Genomic DNA, 16,168 nt, shown 5'->3' with positions numbered 1-16,168 from the left:
ATACTTTCAGAGGTGTTGTCCTGAAAGAGGCTCGGTGGATTTTCTTTATTACACACTCTGCTAGAGGGAGCAGCAGTGGCAGAACTTACTTAGGGCTGTTGGTTTGTTTTGCTTGTAAAACTGCTTTTATGATGGTAAAGTCAAGGTTGTCAGTGTGAACAGAGTCCTTAGGTGAGAATCTGGGCAGGGCTAGAAAAGAGGAAAATGGGGATGAGGACATGAGAGTGACGGCAGGGCAGCTGACATCTTCCTTTCAAACTCTGCAGCTCTGTTTTCTTCACAGCTGCTCACTGTGTAAAGATGGAACATTTTAGGAATGATGGCTCATTACGACACTGTGCTTTACAGATAGAGTCACTTCTGTAGACTGCTTCTCACAACCAATGAGCTCCCACACAGAGCAAATCCATCATTTCAGTGCTGTCAGTCATTGTGTTGGGTGCTGAGGATGCAGGAAATAGGAAGGATCTTCATGCTTTGATTCTTAGAAATAGTTGTTAATAGAAGAACCTCTGCTCTGTATGGAATATATTACGGTATATAGTGGACAAAGAGACCCAGAACTCAGGGGTTGCCTATTGTTCTTTGCAACAGACCATTGTTTGTTCCTTCCCAGTTTAGAGTGTAGGCCAGGATTAGACTAACGAGTATTCTGGCTGTGTTCACTCGTGTGCTTCTTAGACAGCTTGCACAGAAACAGGCTCTCAGGAAATTCTCTGTAGGCTTTCAGAGGAACTGTCTCTTCCCCAGGAGAACAGGTTTCCCATTCTAGTGTTGCTGATGTATATGCCGAGGCCAGGGTGCTGCACTAGTAGCTGTACGTGAAACAGAGAACCAAAATAAATGTAGAGAGGGACTTAGTGAGGACAGACCTCTTGAACCTTTCTGGTGAAGGTTAAGGTATGTTCTGATGAGGCAGGTATGTTCTGAAGAACTACCTTTTCAGTGAGTCAGGCCTCTCGCCTCATGAACAAAACAACCCCACAAGTGGTTTGATGTAATATATTGTTAGGTGACTAAGGCAAATAGTATCTCCTTACGCTTCAATTATGTTGTGTGTGTTTGGCTCAAAGATTGGCTTTCTTGAATCTTAGATGCTGGGACACCCCACTGCTGAAGCAGTTTGTGAGTGACTGAGTGAGTTCTTTCTTGAGCATTTCCAGGAACCAGTTTCATATTCTTTCCCAAACAGGTTTTTAAGCTTTTTGGTCTGTATAATAGTACTGAAATCTGTTTGAGGAAGTGAGCCCTCTAGGTTAGTGGTGGTATCCTCAAAGGAGATTATTTTTGAGATCACATCTTAGATTTGCCTAGATTTTATCCTGCTGAGCAGTTTTGTCCCTTTGTCTTACTCATGGTCTTGTCAGCCATCAACAGAAAAGAGTATGGGTTGATGTGGGAACAGAGATCTCAATTAAGCATCCAGTATCTTGAGAAAACTTGGCAGCTGGGGTGCTGTGCTCAGCTGTCGGGGTGATGAGTTAGAAAACCTTAGAGCTCGTGTCATCTTGCAGAGGTTTTTACTGCCCCCTCCATATATGTATTCACCAGCATTCAGGAGTGAAGTAAGTTTAAATGAGGAGCATAAGCTAAAACTGCATAGGGTAGGGATTTAAAAGGAGTGTGCATTCAAGTATTTTGCCTTCTGTCAGAGGAAGGTTTAATTCTGGTACATTTAGATGTAGTCTCTACTTGGATTCAGACCCTAGTTATTGTCATTTAATGATCCTGTGTTTGTGATGGAATCCTTGTAAGCTGTCCCTCCACTGCATGAAAGAGGAGGACTGTCAGGTCACTGTCCCCTTTTGTTTCCTGAGATGAGTTGGTCAGGTGACATTATTGGTTGGTCAGTTATGACATTTGAAGAACATTTTCTGACTAGTACATTTTCCCAGTACCTCCTTTAACCAAAAGTTTCCTGGAAATTTCCCTCTGGGACTGTGCCTTTCTAGTTGAGTCTTCGTGTGAGTCTCTCTATTGCCCTTATTCTTTATCACTTATTTTTCCTCCACTCTCCCCATTCCCCAACCAGGTCAGCTGAGCTGCATTTCCTTCCCACCTAAGGAAGAGAAATATCTCCAGCAGATTGTGGATTGCCTTCCCTGCATATTGATCCTCGGCCAGGACTGTAATGCCAAGTGCCAGTTGTTGAACCTGCTGCTGGGGGTGCAGGTGCTTCCCACCATCAAGCTGGACAGTGACGAGAGCTGTAGGCTTCGGCGCCTCCGCTTCACCTATGGGACTCAGACTCGGGTCAGCCTGGCACTCCCCGGTCAGTATGAACTAGTACACACTCTGGCTGCACACCAGAACAACTGGGAGACCATCCCTGAGGAGGACTTGGAGGTTCAAGAAGACAGCACGGATGCTGCTCATGTTTTAGCTGAGCTGGAGGTGACAATGCATCATGCTCTCCTACAGGTACCACCAGCCTTACATGTATGTCTGCACCAGCTTCTTTTCTGACTGGTGCTGTGTATTCTGGGCTCTGAAAGGAATGCAGTGAGAGAAACGTAATCCTCGAAGCTAACTGGGCAGGCAGTAGCAGTTTCAGGCCAGCCGCTGCTCATCATACTGCAGGCCCTGGGGAACGTTTGTCTCCATTAGAGAGGAAGGGATATGTGATATGTGATTGTTGCATCTTGACAAGATCTTACAGAGTAGTTATCAAAGTTAGAAGGCCCTTTTTGTTTCTAGAACGGTTTCTAGTCATTTCTCTCTAAAGAGACAGTGATACGATGAATAATTAATATTTTTAGTAAAACTGAGACCATGTGAGAAATCTTATTGTTTTCTCCTCAGCGCTAGCTGTTAATTTATCGAGTGGGGCAGTTCATTTCCCGACCCTAGAAGGAACACAGACAGGTCTGATTCAATACAAGGGAACCTTTTTATGTAAACTCCCAAGGAAAGCACAGGGCTGTGGCATCTCCTAAGCTATCATGTTGCCTCTTCATCATTCCTGCTTACACACAAGAAGACTCCCCGCTTTCTGGCCTTCATTTGCTACTAGACAGCTAGGAGTAGGCCAAGGCTAGATGGAAAGGGGGGTTGGTGAAGGATGTGATGGTTGGGGTCAGAGCAGGGTTCATCATCTAGCACAGTGTGGCTGTGCTAGATGGGATGGGCTAGTTTGACCAACGTGAGAGAGTGTTTCTGTCTCTGTTAGTACCTCTCCATCTACCCCTCTTCTAGGATACTTGGTGTCTCTGTCAGTGACTGTGGCCTATAAAAGAGACAGTCTTCTCATTTCCTTCTACATGTTTATCTTTATGTGCCAGAGTGGGATATGTAACAATCCCCATTTTCTCTCAATTCAATCGTAGTTGTGGGCTTCCTCTGTTTTCATGTGCTGAACTGCTGAGCTACATACCAACCCTATTTGGTTTACATCTCTAGGATTTTATTTGCTTTTATTTATTTATTTAAATGTGTGTGTGTGTGTGTGTGTGTGTGTATGCATGCATGTTTTTGGTGTATGTGTAGAAGCCAGAGCAGTATGCCAGGTGCTTATCAATCATGCAACACACACATACACACTCACACACACACCAAGATTATAATTGAGAAGGGTACTGGAATTATAGTACCAGAGCAGCCTTTTCTTGGCATGGTTAAAATGAAGCTTCTCACCCTTCCTGAGCAGTTCTCTAGTTTCTCCTGCTCTTTTCTGTGGCTGATGAGATTTCCCTTAAGCAGTTTCTCCAGATTTGCTTTCTTCTCCAATGCTCTGATGTGGAGCTGGGAGCAGATTTCAGGGATTCTAAGCTTAGCTTCCTGTGATGCCAGGGGCTTTGTGGCCTCTGTGGGTTTGGCTTCCACTCTCTCACCACACGCTTTCATCTGTCGAGTCATCAGGATGCTGAACTCACTGTGGTAACAGGGCACGGCTACCTGGAGAGTGCTCATGCCCGTGAAAAAGATATTTTCTTCAGCTCCAGTTATATTTAGGATCAATGAGTTCATGGTTCTATTTGATTTGGAGAAGGGGGTGGCAAAGAAAGGAAACATTTAGCTAAAGGAAACCAAAATTGAATTAGGGGAAATGGATGTCCCTTTGAGCTGTCAAACTATCAAGGCAGAATTTCCCTCTGCCCTCTTATACAATGGTCATTTTTCTAATATGTTAAAGTTCTCATAACCTCACCATTTTCAGCATATTCTAAAATAGACCAGCTTGTATCAACTCACACTGCACAGTATCTCCAACTTGTTAGTCTGGATCCCTTGAGATTTCCAGGTTATGCTTTAATAAGGGGAACACTGTTGTGCCTTTAGTATTTGAGACCTTATTTAGTGTTCAGATGTGGCTTTTTTCCCCAGTTGGCAGCACATTTCATAATCTCTCATACAGTATTTTATATTCCCTCCCCACCCCACTCACTTTCTGTCATCTGCATCTACCCACCTCCTTTTCAAATCTCCTCTTACAGGGATAATGGAACAGTTGTCTGCCTCACACTTGTACAGTCTGGTGGTAGTGGTGTGTGTGTGTATGTGTATGTGTGTGTATTTCTTTTGTAAAGATTCAGTTTGCTCAACCTGAGAGGATTCCCTCACCCCGGCAGTGCTTCCTTTACTGTGGCAGTTACATAATTTCAGTTGCTCTGAGGTTGTTGTTCTTCCTCTTTTCCTCCTCCCCTCCTCCCAGCCCTTCACCCCTCCTCATTGTCCTCTTCCCCTCCTCCATTATCATCATCATCAACAACAACATAAATGTTACTTATTTTGCCGCTGACCTCGAACTTAATTCTTTTGCCATAGCCTACCACTTGCTGGGATTCTAAATATGAGCCACCACAGCCAGCTGTGTTGTTCCGCCCTTATCAGTAGCTTGTTTATCCCAACAGGTACTTGCTGGCCCTTTGGGAAATGTACCTGTCACCTGCTACACAACTGGCATGGTGGCATGGTTGTTGGCTCAGAATGATGTCTGCTGAGATATTTCAGGGAACAAAGGAAGACAAACATTTCTAGACAAGGTCTTACTTACTTTGCAAATATTTGAACTAACCAGTTACAGTGATACATTTTTCTCTGTATAACCCTCAACAAGTAGCTAGCAGTGGGAATAACCTGTTTTTAATACATATACTGATTTTTAATTATATCTTAGCAGTTAATGCTTTCAAAATCTAGTCACCACAAAACATCCTAAGAGAACAAAAAATTTATACAAAATTTGACCCTGAAATTTCCTAAGATTATTGCTATGAGACTAGCTTCTCATACATTCTGGCTAGTTATTGGCATTTATTCTGGTGCCTAATAAAACAAGCATTGTATGTTACCTGTCTTAGTTAGGGTTTTTATTGCTGCAGTGAAACATCATGACCAAAAAGCAAGTTGGGGAAGAAAGGGTTTATTTGGCTTACACTTCCACATCACTGTAGAAAATCAGGACAGGAATTTAAGCAGGGCAAAAACCTGGAGACAGGAGTTGATACAGTGGCCATGGAGGGATGCTGCCCACTGGCTTGCTTCCCATGGCTTGCTTCCCATGGCTTGCTCCGCCTGCTTTCTTATAGAATCCAGGACTACCTGCCCAAGGATGGCACCACCCACAATGGACTAGGCCTTCCTCATTGACCACTTACTAAGAAAATGCCTTACAGCTGGATCGTATAGAGGCATCTTCTCAATTGAAGTTTCCCTCCTTTCAGATGACTCTAGTGTATGTGTCAAGTTGACATGAGACCAGCCAGCGCATTCCCTTAGATGCTGCATTGTTTGTGGAATGTAGTATTTAGATGGAAAGGTCGGAGTTGATAGGTAAGAAATATAAACGAAGACTATGGCAAGATGCTGTTGGCAGGAAGGAGGGCATGGAATTAGGTCCAGATGGTTTTCCAAGAGAAAATAAATAAGGGCATGTTAAAATATCCAAAGAAGAGATATTCTAAGTATTCAAAGTAAAGATATTTTAGAGATATTTTTAGAGAGCTAATTGAAGTAAAGAACAGATTATTTTATGGGGCAAGAAAGGGGAACTGAAATGATGTATCAGGTAGGATGTAGGTAGTTCAGACCAACACTAAATCATAAATACCTTGGAGACAGTAAGCACGTGTTCTTTGCCTAGCAATCTTACCCTTATTCTAGTATGCTGTACATACATAGTGAAATGCAGCCATCCTGCTTACACTGTTTGCCAAAGAAAACCTGGAACACCTATTCTAGGTTAATAGACACAGTAAGTAGATGTGTGGTTAAAAGTGAATGTTTTCTTTGGTGCTGGGAATTGAACTCAAGGCCTGTGTATAACAAAGATGTGACTCTATCACTGAACCAAACCTCTAGCCAGGATTATTTTTTTTTTAAATTCTTATCCAGGAGCTAGGGATGCATCTCAGTTAGTAGAACTTCTGGCAAGTTTTATGTCTACTTGATATGTTAGAGTCATCAGAGAGGAGGGAGCCCCAGTTGAGAAAATGCCTCTAAAAGATTGGGCTGCAGACAAACCTGTGGGACATTTTCTTAGTAATTGATGGGTTGGGGTATACTCAGCCCATTATAGGTGGTGCCAACCCTGCCTGGTGGTCCTGGATTATATAAGAAAGCAAGCTGAGCAAATCAGGGGAAGCAAACCAGTAAGCAGCACCCTCCATGGCCTCTGCATCAGCTGCTGCCTCCAGGTTACTGCCCTGTTTTGACTTCTTGTCCTGACTTTCTTCAGTGATGAACAGTGATATGGAAGCATAAGCCAAATAAATCCTTTCTTTTCCAACTTGCCTTTGGTCATGGTGTTTCATCACAGCAATAGTAACCCTGAATAAGACAGCAGAGCACAAAGCCCTGAGTTATACTTGACTGTTAAGCTTTTTGAAAATAATTCCTTTGTGATTTCTTTTGTGATACCTCAGCTACTCTTAGAGGATGCTGTCTTGTTTTACATGGAGGCTTTACTCTGCAGCCAGCATACACTTAAGCATAGGGTGAGAGGGTTCTTCAGACCTCTGCTTAGCATGCCATGCCTTTTTTCAGAACTTCCCTGACGTCGGATCAGGCAGTTCCTGATACATAGTAGATCTTCAGGAACTGATTAAACATGGCCTTTGTGGCTAGGTAGATGAGGAACTGTGTAGCCATCTGGGTTTGTCACTTAGCTCTGTGACTGTGTAAGATGGTCTAGTCATCCCTGTCTTTTGGGATTGATGTGAAGCAAAAATGAGACAAAATGTATAAAGAACCCAGCAATGTTAGCACATAATAAGCTATCTCCTCCTTCCATTTAGAGAATAAATCAGTGTTTTTAAGAATCGTTCCTGGGCTGGAGGTTCTTGAGGAGAACCTGAATTCAGTTCCCAGCTCTGTGGGGCCACTTATAACTTCTGTAACTCTAGCTCCAGGGAATCTGACACCCTTTTCTGGCCTCTGCAGGCCCTGCACTTTCACATGCACACACACACACACACACACACACACACACAATTTAAATGTTTTACTTTTGAAAAGACAGAATAAAGTCCCTATTTTTGTAGTCATTGTCTCTTCTCTGATAACCATCCAAATGCAGACTTTTCCTTCTTTTCCAAACTGAAGCCCCTGTGCTAGTGAACCTTGAGTTACCCAGCCTTACTAGGAATAAACTCTTCACAATCCATCGTACTTGATTTTAGAGTAAAATGAAAGACGGTTGTTTTAGAAGGTGCAGTACAGAAGTGTGTGAAAATTTAACTCAGATCTTTCTTTTCCATCTATTTTCTCTTTGCCTGTGAGTCTCATCAGTCGCTGAATAAAGCTTCAGCTTCCTATTGAGATGGCCTCTCTATTCCTGTGCTTCTGAGATAGAGCCCTGGGATGGCCTCATATTAACCTCAGTTTTTTAGGAACCATCTAATGGCCTAGAAACCTATTTACTTAAACTTCCCCTTAGAGAGTATTGGTGTCAACCAGAGTCAATATATTTTCTACGACATGGCAAGAGTAGGGCAGTTTTTTTTAATATGTAATTAATATTTAAAGGTGAGCAGCAGGTGAGATAGCTCAGTGGGTCAAAGTGCTGGCTGAGCATGCCTGAAGAGTGGCATTTGCTCTCCAGAACCCATGGTAGACGGAGAGAGGACTGATTTCTTCAAGTTGTCCTTTGACCTCCACATATGTGGTCTGTCACACGTCCACCTGTATTCTTCCATACACATATCATACACACCTTAATAATAAATAAAGCTATGCTTAAATAAAGTGGAAGTGAATTCAGAGTCCACCCTGTAAAATAATAAGAAAACTTCAGATGTCAATGAGAAGAGTTGTGGAGGAAACTGTAGGTAGACATGGGTAGGGCTCTCTTGTGACAGAAAGACCTTGAAGATCTGTCCTGCAGAGGACAGCAGAGAGGGTGGATCTCTCCAGCCCTTCCAAACCTCACACATCAAACCTTTCCAAAATAAAGTATTTTGCCTCAAAAAAAAAAAAAAAAAGTTGGGTAGGGTGAAGGCTGCGCTGTGTAAGTGCTCTGCACGGGCAGGACTGTAGCTCTATTAGTGAGCTGCTCTCCATGTGGGCTCAGGAACTGGAGCTGTGGATGAGGAGGAAGCCAGGGCACTGCTAGTTCCCATCTTCAGCCTGAACACACAGCTGTTTGAGTCTCAGAGCAGTCCTGGTTGGGAAACAACACGCGTGAAAGGGCCTTGGGGAGGAGAGGGTTAGTTCAGCCTGCAGCTCTCAGGTCCCTCCCCACCACGGAGGGAGTCAGGGAAGGACCTCAAGGCAGGACTCAGAGGCCATGGAGGGTCTTCCTTAGGACTTTTGCTGACACGCCACCTGGTCAGGAGTGGTACCACCACAATAGGCTGGGCTCCCCCAGATCCATCACTAATTGTGAAAATGCCCAAGGCTTGTCTATTTTCAGATAACTCTAGCTTGTGTCAGGTTGACAACGGAAGTCATCCTTTCTGTAACTGAGCTTTAGCAGCCGAGTTAGCGTCCCTATCAACATGAGCAGATAACTGTAGGAAGCACTCAGCCTTCTTCGGTGACTGAGTGATCAACGGTTGGCTTTACCACTTCATATGGAAACAAAGCCAAAGAGCTGTTACTCTGCTGTTCTGAGAGCAGCAACACTTTCTTTTACATTATTTCTTTTCCAAAAGTTTCCTTTTTTCTCTTTTAAAATTCTTCTCTCAATACCTCCTGACCTCAGCCTTCCATCTCTCCACTCCTCCCAGTCCCTACCTCCCCTTCTTTTTTTTTTATATTTTCTCAATATTGTTAGAAGAATTGATGGTTTACAGAAACCTCTTATGTAGTCTGTGAATTTGTGCAGAATGTATCCTACAAGAGAGCTCTTCCATTATGATTCAAATGGGAATCAAGGGATTCTATCCTGATTCCTGAGTTTTCTCTTGACTAAGGAGCAATATGCTTACCTATTGCTTCAAGCAGCAGGGTCAGATGAATGTGTGGGATGCAACTTGAAAGGTGCAAGAGTTTGTATGACGATCACATGTGCTTCTGAGCAAGTAACAGAAGCACTGTTTCTTTATCGGTTAATCCACAGTTACTGTGTGCTGTCTGACTGTTCTGATTGTATTCTTATTGTATGCTGGGGCTGTTCTGGGTGGTAGGAAGGTATATAGCCTTCATGACATAGACAGTTGAGGTCAGATGTCTCTCAGGTGGCTACAATGGACTTGGGATAGCTCTGGTTCATCCACTTCTGGAGACTGTATTAGCTTCACAAATCCCACTGTGGTCTAGGTGATACTGACTGCTGCATGAGTGGCAGTCTGCACAGACTCATGGGAGAGCTGCAGGACCAGCGGCACGGTGAACTGATGGCGTGAGAGGAGAGAGCACTGCGTTTGCTTTCTGTCCATTTTTATTTAGTGCAACATGGATTTACAAATAGCTAGGCATAGCAGTCCTTCGCACTGAGGAGGTTGAAACAGGAAGATTAAATAGTTTGTGCTACTTAGTGAGTTTAAGGCCTACATAGGTATATGTGGAGATCCTGTCTCAGAACAGCAACAACAGAAAAAAACCTTCAAACACAACACTACCAAACAGCAACACAGAGGTTTAGGTGTACAGCTTTTCTCAAAAGTGCTAGTACATCATTACAAAGCCTTTAGTTTGGCAGGTGTGGTGACACATGCCTGTCATCCCAGCACTTCAGATGTGAGGCAGGGGTACTGACATAAACTTGAGGCCAACAGAGTATAGCAGGTTCAGGCCAGCCAGGGCTGTACAGAAAGTTCTGCAGTTAAGCTCAGGAGAGGGACTGTCAGAATGTGCTTCTTTAAGGTGGCTCATATATAAGTCAAGGCAGCAGAAGGTGTTGTTTTGAACAGCAAGTGTCAAACAAGTTTTCCAACCAGATCCCATTACCTGCAATTTGAGACACAGACACTGTCTTTAAAAAAAGAAGGCCTTTAATCAGAAATTTTCTTTGAATGAATTTGTACTTATGAGTAAATGTTCTTTTTGTGTTTCTCTCTCTCTCTTTCTCTCTCTCTCTCTGCTTTTCAAGACAGAGTTTCTCGGTATAGCTCTGGCTGCTCTGGAACTATCTCTGTAGACCAGGCTGGCCTCAAATGCACAGAGATCCACCTGCCTCTTCTTCCTGAGTGCTGGGATTAAAGGCGTGCGCCACTATTGCCCGCTCTTTCTGTTCTCTTAAAGAGGGTGTCAGTCTTATGTATGGACTTGGCAATTTTCGCTGATGGTTTCCTTAGGTACAAAGGGGTCCTTGAGGAAAACCCGAATATGTTTAAGATTTAACCAAATAAAATTATTCTGAAAAAAATTAGATGAAATATATCTTTTATTTATTCTTTGACAATTTCATATGAATGTAAATAATGTATTTTCATAATTTCTATCCTAACTCTTCCCCTCTCACTCTTCCTAGGCACCTAACATGTCCCCACCTCAACTTCATGTGTCCACCTCCCACCCCCATTTTTTTATAATCCATTTAGTCCAATTAATGCTGCCTGTTGGAATGTTGACTGGTCTTGTTGACTTGACCCTGTGCGGATAACTAAAGGTTCAGTGAGTGCATGAGTATACTGGCCATGTCTTCCAGAAGATGGCTGTTCTACTCCCTTTTCTACAATGTTCCTTAAGCCTTGATACACGTGGAGCTTTAATAGATATGCTATGTCGGGCCCAGTCACATATCTCAGCATTTTGACCAGCTATGAGTTGCTTAGTTAATTACTGGCCACTACAGGGAGAAGCTTGTTTGGCTAAGGCTGAGGTCAGCAGTTTGACCACATGGTTAGTTAGCAAGGCAGCAGTAGGTGTTTCCCTTCTACGGCCTGTGACCTCTCAGGCTTTGGCTTTTGGTCAGGTTTACAGTACCAGCTATAAATTCCCTCAAATGAAAATTTTCCAGATAATACTTAGACTTTGAATATTTTGCTTTCTTCCTATAATAAAATCGGTTCTATCTTTCTACAATGTTCCAGATAATACTTAGACTTTGAATATTTTGCTTTCTTCCTATAATAAAACCGGTTCTATCTTTCTACAATGTCTGGGGGCTGGAGTAGAGCTCAGTTGGTAGAGTGCCTACCCACCACATAGGAAGCCCTGGGTCTAGTCTTCAGCACTGTGTAAGGAAAGCATGGTGATGCATGTCTGTTATGTAGCATTCGGCTAGAGGCAGGAGGATCAGGAATTCAAGGTTCTTCTTGACAACACAGCAAGTTTGAGGCCAGACTGGGATACATGAAATCCTATCTCAGAGCAGGAGTGTATACACGTAGAGGAGCTGTGGTTAAAACAAAACAAAACAAAACAAAAACTACATGTAATTTATGTAGTGTATGAGCCAGAGAGATGGCCCAGTAGGTGAAAGAAAGTCCAAATTCTGTCTGGAGTCTACCACAAGCTTAAGTGCCGCCAGCATTTGCATCCCAGCGCTCCTACAGCGAGATGGAGAACTGAGTGGACCAGTTACCTGGAGTGTGCAGCACAGCAGCCGAAACTAGAGTTTGCCTCACAATAACGAGGAAGGAACCAACTCCTGAAGAGTCCTCTGACCCTGTCATACAAATACCAGGCTCTCTCTTCCCGTTCTCTCTCTCCCTCTGGTCCTTTCCTCTCTTCAGTCTTTTTCTCACTGTTACTTGTGACTTTGCTGTTGTGTATTCCAATCTAAACCTTGAAATCTTATGAACCAGCTTTTTGAAGATGCTTCCCTGAAGCGACTGCTCGCATCCCAGCATGTGTAAGTCAGGGCAGTAAGAGGGCTGTTCCGGACAGCAGGATGGGAGCCAGGCATGGTTTCCACCTAGAATACACTCCCTGCGTTTGTGGGAGAGATGAAACTGCGGACTCCTCTTGATCTGGGCTTGGGTAAGGAGTGGATGGACTTACGTAGTTTACTCAAATTGCAAATGAGATGCTAAAAGGCTCAGATTTCTCAGAGCTCAAGTGACTAAAGTATTATGTGACTTACCTGAAAATAAAGTTTAGGGTTTTGTTTTGTTTTATTTTTTTCTGCTGGGGGTAGGAAGTGGGGTGGAATTTGTTTCAAGACAGGGTTTCTTTGTATAACCCTGACTGTCTTGGAACTCACTGTATAGACCAGGCTGGTCTCCAGCTCAGAGAACCGACTGCCTCTGCCTCTTGAATGCTGGGTTTAAAGATGTGCACCATCACTGCCTGGCAAGTTTAGTTTTTTGCTGGCAAGAAAGTGAGAACCTTTGTGCTTTTTTTTTTAAGGTTTATTTATTTTGTATACAGTATTCTGCCTGTATGTATGCCTGCACACCAGAAGAGGGTACCAGATCTCACTTGTAGATGGTTGTGAGTCACCATATGGTTACTGGGAATTGAACTCAGGACCTCTGGAAGAGCAGCCAATGCTCTTAACCTCTGAGTCATCTCTCTAGCCTGAACTTTGTGCTTTGTTAAAAAAGGAAAAATGAAAAAACAAAAACATAGTACAAACATGTATCAGTGCTGATAGAAGACAGGTACTAGATAGATAAATAGGCTAGCTTTCTCTGACTTTTCGTGTCTAGAGAAGGCTGTTAAAGAGGGGGATATCTCAGGATTTCATTTTAAAATACATTTTGTCAAATATAGATACCTTCACAGCAGGAAAGACGGCTTAGTGTGTGTACCTTTGGGCCTGGCAGCGCGCGCGTGCATGCGCGCGCGCACACACACACACACACACACAGTAAAATGTAAAAAGAAGAAAGTTGCTTCCAGCCCAGAATAATAATACAAGCCTGTAAACAGGCACCTGGGAGGTAGAAGGAGGTTCAGGAGTTCAAGGCTAGTATTGGCTACATAGCAAGTAGCAAGTCTGAGGGCACATGACTACATAAGAGAGACCCTGTCAAAAACTAAAACCAAAACAAAACAGAAACAACAAACTTAAGTTTCAAATAAATATTCAGTCTGGCAGTTGTTAAGGACTTAAACCTGAACAGATACCGGATGAATTCTTTTAGAGCTTTGTAAGATATATTCTGTAAGTTAACTCTGCAGGAAGGCTTGTTTGTAGATCTCTGAAGGTAACAGGCACTGTGTACTTATGAACACAGTTGATGACTGGCCAGAGTCCCCACTCACACCTTTGTGACAGTTTCAGAGAGATGAGGAGCACCGGTACACTGGATAGAAATATATGCTCAGGAGAGAGAAAACAAAAGCAGAAACTACAGAATAGGAAAAAGGCCCATGGAGGATTTATTTCAAAACCAAAGGGCTTTCTGGAAAGTTCCGTACAAATTTGGGAATATCAGTTGCGATGACGTCTGTTGTGTGTGACAGACCGTCACACACACAGATGTGTAGGCAAGCAGGTTAATTCCTCCTCACACGGGCAGCTAGGGTCAGGCTTCCCGTTTGTTACTGCTTCTGTTTTTAGACAGGGTCTCTCTACATAGCCCTGGCTGTGAACTCACTCTGTAGACTAGACTGCCTGCCTGCTGAGTGCTGGGATGAAAGGTGTGTGCCACCACACTCTCTCTCTTTTGGCATCTATCTTCGAGTTTGCCTAAGGCAGCTACATGCAGCTGCTACTTTGTCATGTCTGTATGTAGAAGGAAGATGGGCAAGGCCCAAAGGCATGCTTCCTGCTAGAACCCATCAGTTCTGTTTTTCATTTTCTCTTGCCTTACCCCAATTTCTCCAAAATATAAAAGCTAAATATTGGATTGGCGAGCCTTATTATCTGCCATACCAAGTGATCATAATTGTGTGTGTTATGTGTGTGCATACATGTGGCATAGAATTGCGTGTGCAAGGTCACACACATGCAGAACCAGAGCAGGACTTTCACTATTGCTCTTCACCGTATTGCCTTGAGACAGGATCTCTCGCTGAACTCGAAGTTTCCTGAGCCAGGGGGCTCCTGTGGCCATTTCTGGATCTCTATGCAGCTGCTAGGAATGGACTCGGATCCCATGCTTGTGCCCTCTTACCCAGTGAGCACATGCCTATATTCCTCATGGTATCACCACAGTGTAACCTGACTGAGCCTTTGGGATATCTGCAGAGTCCTGGAAAATGACAGAAATGTTTGGTGACTTTGGCTATCAGTTTGCAGAATGATTTCTTGGTTCAACAACTGATTGTATTGTGGATTTACTGTGCTAGATATTGGCATTCTGATAGTGAGTAAGTAATATGGCCTCTTCCTTCAAAGGATTTATAGGCTAACAGGGAACAGCATCTTCTTTTCCCTTTTCTTCCCCCTTCTATTTCTTCCTCTCCTCTTCTTTCCTGTCTTCTCTTCATTTTTTCTCACTTCTCTTTTCTTTTTTTTCCCTCTCCCTCTCTTTCCTTCTCTTTCTTCTGAGATAGGGTTTCCCAGGTTCCGGTACAGGTTGGCCTGGAACTCACTGTGTGTCCCAGGTGGCATATGCCACTACATATGTCTAAACAATATGGGTTTCAGATAAGTCATCTATGAATGTTTTGAATGCAGATAAGGAGAGACAGAGTGCCAGGGACCCTGTAACTTACAGGAGAGACTGTAAGGTATGACGACATGCTTTACAACTAACATCTAAAGGCTGCTGGCACTAGCCTGGCTGGCAGGTGGGGATGGAGATGTGAGTGGAAGGCAAGAGGGAGAATACAGGATTACCCCCTGACTGAGAGTTGCCCTAAGAACTCATTTGTCTTACACTATTGCCCCCTTTTCATGGGGAAGCAATAGGACTTTATAAGCATCAAAGGAAGGCAGGTCCTGTTCTTTTCACTGAAATGGCTGAAGGGACTGCCATCCTTTCTACTTATATTTTCTCTGTCTAGATGAATGCTTGTTTTTGCAGGTCACAGAAGGGGGTATTAGGAACCAAGGAAGTAGGTGGACAAGTGACTGGGGTAAAATGAAGTCCAGTTGCTCCGTTATTCGTCCGGATTTTGGTCTTAGTGTAGATTAGACTCAAGGGAGGCAAGGATTGGTTCCCACCCTGAGGTACTGATCTGACCCCTTCTCCTTCTAGGAAGTGGATATTGTGGTGGCCCCGTGCCACAGCCACCGGCCTGCGGTAGATGTTCTGGGTGACTTGGCGAATGATTTCTTGCCTGTGATAACCTACGCACTTCACAAAGATGAACTCTCTGAGAGGGACGAGCAAGAGCTTCAGGAAATCAGAAAGTATTTCTCCTTTCCTGTGTTCTTTTTCAAAGCACCCAAGCTGGAGATTATGGACTCCCCCAGCGGGCGAGCAGAGAGTGAACGGTCACCACTGTATCGACAGCTGTTGGACCTGGGCTATCTGAGCGGCAGTCACAGGAACTGTGGAGCCCCTGACGAGGACAGCAAAGCTCAGAGCGTGTTGGTGGAGCAAAGTGAGAAGCTGAGACAATTGAGTACATTTTCTCACCAGCTGCTACAGGCCCGCTTAGTGGATGCAGCCAAGGCCCTGAACGTGGTGCACTGCCGCTGTCTTGACATCTTTATTAACCAGGCTTTTGACATGCAACGGGACCTACAGATCACTCCTAAACGTCTAGAATATACTAGAAAAAAGGAGAATGAATTGTATGAATCGTTGATGAATATTGCCAACCGAAAGCAGGAGGAAATGAAGGACATGATTGTTGAGACACTTAACACCATGAAAGAGGAACTTCTGGATGATGCTGCCAACATGGAGTTTAAAGGTAGGTTCAAGAGCTTAGAGGGGTGCTGGGACTGCAGAGGCCTCTGATTCTATTTATTTATTTATTTATTTATTTATGTTTTAAA

General features: G+C 43.7%; 1 protein-coding gene across 2 annotated transcripts in view; it reads left to right on the top strand.

Annotated features, from left to right (window-relative positions):
* Positions 1 to 16,168, top strand: part of Dstyk (dual serine/threonine and tyrosine protein kinase) — a 49,403-nt gene that overhangs the window by 13,937 nt on the left and 19,298 nt on the right. The window contains exons 2-3 of one of the 2 annotated variants that reach the window (XM_050147738.1): positions 2,033 to 2,439; positions 15,420 to 16,083. In XM_050147738.1, the coding sequence (XP_050003695.1) occupies positions 2,033 to 2,439; positions 15,420 to 16,083 (1,071 nt within the window). The remainder of the gene's footprint in view (positions 1 to 2,032; positions 2,440 to 15,419; positions 16,084 to 16,168) is intronic. The other variant, XM_050147739.1, reaches the window with a different exon arrangement.

Source organism: Alexandromys fortis, unplaced genomic scaffold, assembly GCF_014885135.2.
Source record: "Alexandromys fortis isolate MF-2015 unplaced genomic scaffold, M_Fortis_MF-2015_v1.1 scaffold_58, whole genome shotgun sequence".
Lineage (NCBI taxonomy): Eukaryota > Metazoa > Chordata > Mammalia > Rodentia > Cricetidae > Alexandromys > Alexandromys fortis.
The sequence above is the reverse complement of the archived record's forward strand: the minus strand, read 5'-3'. Positions and strand labels throughout refer to the sequence as shown.